This window comes from Echiichthys vipera (genome assembly GCF_963691815.1).
Source record: "Echiichthys vipera genome assembly, chromosome: 7".
In the NCBI taxonomy this organism is placed as follows: domain Eukaryota; kingdom Metazoa; phylum Chordata; class Actinopteri; order Perciformes; family Trachinidae; genus Echiichthys; species Echiichthys vipera.
Genome location: NC_139832.1, coordinates 5,720,052 through 5,726,361, shown reverse-complemented (window position 1 = coordinate 5,726,361; position 6,310 = coordinate 5,720,052). Strand labels below are relative to the sequence as shown.

At 41.0% G+C, this 6,310-nt stretch overlaps 1 protein-coding gene across 1 annotated transcript in view; it reads right to left on the bottom strand.

The window, feature by feature from the left end:
• Positions 1–2,753: 2,753 nt before the first annotated feature.
• insc (INSC spindle orientation adaptor protein) overlaps positions 2,754–6,310 on the bottom strand; it is a 53,308-nt gene continuing 49,751 nt past the window's right edge. The window contains exons 11-13 of the mRNA XM_083916849.1: positions 5,838–5,993; positions 4,864–4,940; positions 2,754–3,847 (exon numbers count right to left, since the gene is read on the bottom strand). Coding sequence (XP_083772975.1) covers positions 3,719–3,847; positions 4,864–4,940; positions 5,838–5,993 — 362 coding nt within the window. The 3' untranslated portion in view covers positions 2,754–3,718. The remainder of the gene's footprint in view (positions 3,848–4,863; positions 4,941–5,837; positions 5,994–6,310) is intronic.

Genomic DNA, 6,310 nt, shown 5'->3' with positions numbered 1-6,310 from the left:
GCAGATGAGCCCTGACATTTGTATTTTATTAACAATAAGATAATCATCTTTTGCTGCATGATGTCCCAATCACTGAACGTGTAAAAACACCTCTGCAGTGCTCGGGCTCATGAACCCCTTTCAAATCCATTGTGCCTGAATGAATAATTAGATTCTGAATGTGTGAAAAGATGACATGTCGATGACAAGTTTCTTCTAATGCTCACAGCTATACTCTGTACTGGTGTTCCTCCCAACGAGACCCAGTGTTTTTAGGAAAGTTGGAGGCTCATGTTGCAGATGCCCCTCCTGTTTGTATATATTTTTTTTTTGTAGAGGACCGGGCGATTCACCGAGGACCAACAGGTAGACCTTTGGGTCCATCTCTTCCTACTCTCTTAGCCTCTTTCTTTTCTCTCTGAATCTCACTCAAAGGCTTTTCTCATACTTGTGCCTGCATGTTGAGCAGAAGGCAGAATGTGAGAGCACAGTTCCTCGGAGATAGCTGGAGATCGAGGCGCCCTGCAAGGAATTTTAGCAGCGTGGAGCCCGACCGCACTCACACTGCAATTGCAATTGCAAAAGTATGAACTTGTTTTAATGTGGTGTTTGCACTGGTCAGTGTGACCGCAATAAATATGACCAGAAGTTCAATTGTTTTTTAATTTAAAGTTTTTATCCGTAAGAGTTGAGATACGTTGTTTCTAGCAGCCTCTTTGGCGGTAAGATGTAAGAGAGAGGGGGAATGATGTAAAAAAGTGTCACAAACTGTGCGGCGCATTTGATTTTAGTGCGGGAAAGTCGCCTCCGATGGTGTCTCTCTGCAAAGCAACAAATGCAAGCACTTTCATTAGTGGGTCATGTGATCAATCACTATTGTTTTAATTCCCTCTTTGAGGAAGAAGAAGAAGAAGAATTTCTTTTATGAATCCCGCAACGGGAAATTCGATGTTTTCACTCTATTATTATTCATGTTACACACACACAGGCCCGAAATACACACACATGCACAAACAGGACCTATAAACATGCAATTAATAAAGTCAGAGCGAGGGGGCTGCCAGTGGACCAGCACCTCGGCAGTGCCCGGGAGATAAACTGGCATCTCTCCAGCTAACCGGTTCCCAGCCGAGTCACCTATGGACTGAGCTACTGCCGATAGAGAGTAACTTAACAGACTGTTTACATGTTACCTTAAATGTCCAATAACTAATTCTTGGCCATTCGGCAGCAAAACAAGTTAGAAATACAACACTGACATAAGGCAAACTTGTTCTGAAACCATCACTTATTTCCACATCCAGCACAGAGGAACATTATTTTTCATTTGGACGTGTTTCCATTCACCTGGCAAATATAAGCTCAATAGTGACTCTTTTAGTCTGTACCAACTCCTGAGGGAAATATGTCTCTTTAACTGTTAAATGCTCTACTATGTTCACCTGCTGGTCTCTAACTGTGTCAGTCTGCTGGTGAGCAGGTAGTGGACGGTGTTATTTTTTAGAGCCTTTTTAATTGAAAACTGTGCTGTGAGTGAACTAAAACGCTATATGGACCAACAAAGCAGCTAAACTATGAGATGACACTCTATCTACACTTCTATAAATCTCAGTAAAGTCAAGGGGAGCTGCAGGTTTGGGTGATAATTCAGTGTAGGTTCAGCACTACCAGTGACCCCTTTCACGTCTTCATATTGAGAGAGTTCTCAGCATGGACGGATGATGAGCCAATGGGCCCCTGGGCACAGTCATGTAAGAGCCCCCCCACTCCTTCTATGTGGGAACAAAAAGCCCTAATTCAGAGGATCTCCTTTTAGTTGTTTTGTAGTAATATTTGACCTCTTTGTGGTCATTGTGCACTTACTTTTAGACAGTTTTCTATGTGGTCATTTTGTTTCTCTTTCTGGTCATTATATCATCATTTGTAGTGGTTTTGTGCGTCTTTGTAATTGTTTTGCATCTCTGTGATTGTTTTGCATCTACTTTGAGACATTTTTACATTTCTATGTAGTCATTTTGTTTCTCCCTGTGGTCATTTTACATCTATTTTTAACCATTTAGCAAGTCTTTGTTGTCGTTTTTGACTGTAGTCATTTTGTGTCTAATTTCAGTCATTTAGCATCTCTTCGTGGTCGTTTTGCATCCCCATAGTCATTTTTTGTCTCTTTGTGATCATTTTTGGTCATTTTGTGTATACTTGGGTCATTAAGCATCTATTTGTGGGTCTTTTGTGTTTTCAGCAACATTTCATGCGTAGGGGCCCCCTGACCTTATGGGCCTCTGGGCCTGTGCCATGTAGGCCCCTTAGTAATCCATCCATGATCAGTCTCAGTGGCCAGTAGGTAGCGCCATAATTCATGTACTTTTCCTTTTGATTTGAGTCTGCGTGGGTTTTCTCTGAGTACTCTGGTTTCCTCCCACATTACAAAAGACGTGCAGGTGTTCGGTTCATTGATGACTCTAAATCACCCGTAGGTGTGAATGGTTGTCTGTCTCTGTTCGTCTCTATGTGCCCTGTAATAGACTGGTGTCCTGTCCAGGGTGGACCCCTCCTCACGCCCAATGTCAGCTGGGATCGGCTCCAGCCCCCCGGGACCCCGACCCCGGGATAAGCGGTTGAAGATGAATGAATGAATGAATGAATGACAGCTGATACATTCTTCTCCTCGTTAACTGTGTTATTCTGGGTTCCCCTTGTTCTGAGTACTGGCTTTACTGTATGTGAGACAGCTTTGTGACATATGACAGTAATTCACTAAAATGACGTACACTGAACATTAGATAATTGCCTTTATTCCATGCATGGCATACAATAATGGAAATTCTCATTAAATAAAAAGCATCTTTATGTTCAAAATCAAGACCATTATTACAGATTCATTTTCCAGTGGCAAATATAGTATTTGATATTAATGGCAAATATAAGTATAGTATAACTCAACATGCCATACAAAGCAAACTTTAACCAACAATATATTGTACATCAGGACAAATAAATGATGCCACACTCACTCATTTTAAATACTAATGGTGCCCTGTCAATTAAGGCACTCACATGACCAACTGAACAGATGCGATAGCTCACGTAGCCGTAATAATTTAGCTGTAACTGTCCAAATAAAAAGAAGGCAATACTTAAAAGAAATATCATCAGACACTGCTTTAGATGATCATTTGTGTTCGATGCATTTCACTGAATCATCCACTTGAAGGATCGTCCTCTGTTCTCAGATGGCCAACATGCTTTTGATACGATTTCAGACATTGCACAAATTAATTGCACAGCATATAAAGTGTTTCATTCCAGAACTGCTTATACTTTCATTTTCAAAGTAGTACTCCTTACTGACACAATTAGTGATATGTAGTTTCCCAGTGGAATAAAATAAAAAATAAAAAACCTGTTATCTAGAACACTGTACACATTCATTGCATTTCCATCACTGAGTTGCACAAAGCAACACGTGTATGTACATTTACATATAGATGTCTTCTGCATCCCTCCAAACTGACACAACTTCATTCCATTCACCCAAATTCTTGACGTCCAGTTTGACATCTGGACAAAAAAGTCTTGTCACAACACAGAAAGTGACAAACCAAAGCTTGAGTCAGGTAATAGACGCGATGCTCTGTGAGTGGAGCTTCTCGTTTGTCCTCTCTCGGTCATGAAACAGTACATGTACATGATTTTGCAAATGGGTTTAGCTCTCCACCATCGGCGTTTGCTGCGCAGGGCGTCATACAAAGCTCTCCTCCATGTTGGAACACAGCAGGAAAGAGTCGACGAGCCGCGGTTTGATCAGCTGCTGGTGGTCGGCTGCCTCGATGCTGTCTGGACACCCCGCTGCCAGCCTCCTCAAGGCAGCCTGGAGACACACACATACATATCAGCATGTGCACAAAACCCCCAAAACACACAGACATATGCATCATTACATATCAAGACCATACTGTGTATACACACACATGCACACACACACACAAAAACAAAGCATGTAAATACATCAATCACACATGCAGAATTGTAACTGCACATTTAGTGTTGTGGTTGAATTAGAAATAGATCTTTGTGTCTGCAGGTTTACAGTAAAATGCATCATCTGTTACTGGTTCAATGCTGATTTCAGTCCTACCAGACCTGTTTGAATAACACATGGTGATTTTTTTTTCTCTCATCGCTTGTGATTTCAAGAGCACACGAGTAATATGTGTGACGTCTAGAGCCAAATCCGCCGGCAGAGCCTCCAACACGTGTATTTATGATTATCTGTGGAAGATGGGCATCCTTTGAAGGTGAAAATTCAACACCTACAGATGCTCCACTTGACCCTCGGTTAAAAGGATAAAATAGAATCACATTAATTCGAATAGACTGACGAGCATGGGTACAGTGAAGAGGAGGGCATTTCTCAGCGCAGCGAGGCAGCCCAATTAGGCTCCTGACCATTATGGGCTTCAAATCCCCTCACCGGCCCCAAGATATGGTCTTAATAAGTATGATCAGAACGAGGGGATGATTAAGTACGAGGAGGGATATTATTCATGATATGTACATATTTAAACATGCAACGTTTTAGATGATGTGAACCTGTCAGCTATCCTAACATGGCTTAAAGATACTGAGGTTGTGATATATATTTTCAATTTTCAGATATTGCCCTGTGGATGTAATTAAATTGGACACAGTGCACTGATGTCTGGTATAATGCTCTCAGTTTGTACTATTTAAGCATTATATAGCGAGCACAGCTCTAGGGGCATGACCGCAATAGGGAGTTTGAATGTTTAAATGACATATTTTTATTCAGGACATGGAGTCATTTACACATATCTCAGGGTGTCTGCATGCACACACATATATGAACACACACTTTATACCTACCAGGCAAGCAACCAGCACTGAGTCGCTGTTATTTCTCTCAGTAGGGGAGCGACAAAGCTCAATAAGACGAGGAACAGCTAAAGACAGCAAAATCACAATCGGTTACAATGTTGTCCCTTAGACATTTATTCATTTTTTTATTTTTTTCTGGCACATCAGTTAGATCAATCATCATCATCACACATTATCTTAGTTTAAATCATACAATTCACATGGTCCAAAGGGACCAGGGATCTAGTCTCGCCCCCGTTACCCACAGAATACATTGTCTTCATCATACTATAACATACACTGAAACTATAAACAGTTGTACAGAGAGAGGCTAAATGTGAAAATGAACTCAAAATAACAGGGAAGTTAATGCTACGTTTAACTATTTGCTTTTACTTTATGTTCTAAACATGCCTCAGTGTGTTGAGACAGAGGCGTTGCTTTCCATATCTTCTGTTATTGAGTATAATAAATGACTTTCCAACAAATCAGATTATCGGGTTTTATAAAGCATTCATTGGGAGCTGCGTCCGAAGGTCTACTGGGAAAATGGACATAAAGCAAATTTGTATATTTATGTCCTGTGATAGGATGAGGACCTATGGCCTGTGAAATGATATCGTGAGACATTGTTTTACTCCTTGTGGTAAATAAATATCCACGCTTCAACAGGATGCAGAATCAGGGAATAATATCCAGTTGATGGTTTTATTGTCTTTGAGTCTTTCAATGGAGTCCCTCAAGGCTCAATTCAAGGCCCGGCTGTATTGTAATCAAGGTTAAATCCACTATCACTTATTTTTCAGCATGCTTTTGGGTTGGCTACACTGGTTTCTATTCATAAGTGATTTATTCTGTTTACACATCTTGTTGTTCTTGTTGTTTTTCAACACTTTATTTTTTTCTCTAAACGTTTCTGCATTTGTCAACAGTATTGTTTAATGATTGAATAGTGTTATAATTAAACTGAAATATTGCTCTACCTTTCAGCTGGATGGCTGTCTGGGCCACGTCAGCGTCTCTGCTCAGACGGGCCAAAGTGACAGCAGCTTTTTGCTGAACACGCTCACAGGCGGCACCCTCTGATGGACTGGGGGAGGACGGCTTTTCTCCCAGCAGCAGCAGCAGTCTCTCTATTCCTACAAGACATACGATGTAAAAACAGATTAGCCACAAAAGAAACCAAAGAATCAAAAGGTGTCGGGGAGAATGGAAAGGAACAGAGATGCAGCGAAGTGAGAAAGACACACAAAAACACAGACATGAAACACCCAAGCAATAAGTTACATAGATACATGGGAAACACACAGTCTCAAACTTACAGAAATATTAAGTTTCACAAGACTCAGACACAACAAAGTGCTCAGGTGTACTAGAAGGGAGGCAGACATTACACTCAATCCTGTCAGAAGGGATTCAGACCAAAAGTGCAACAATTCAAAAGCGTTCAATACAA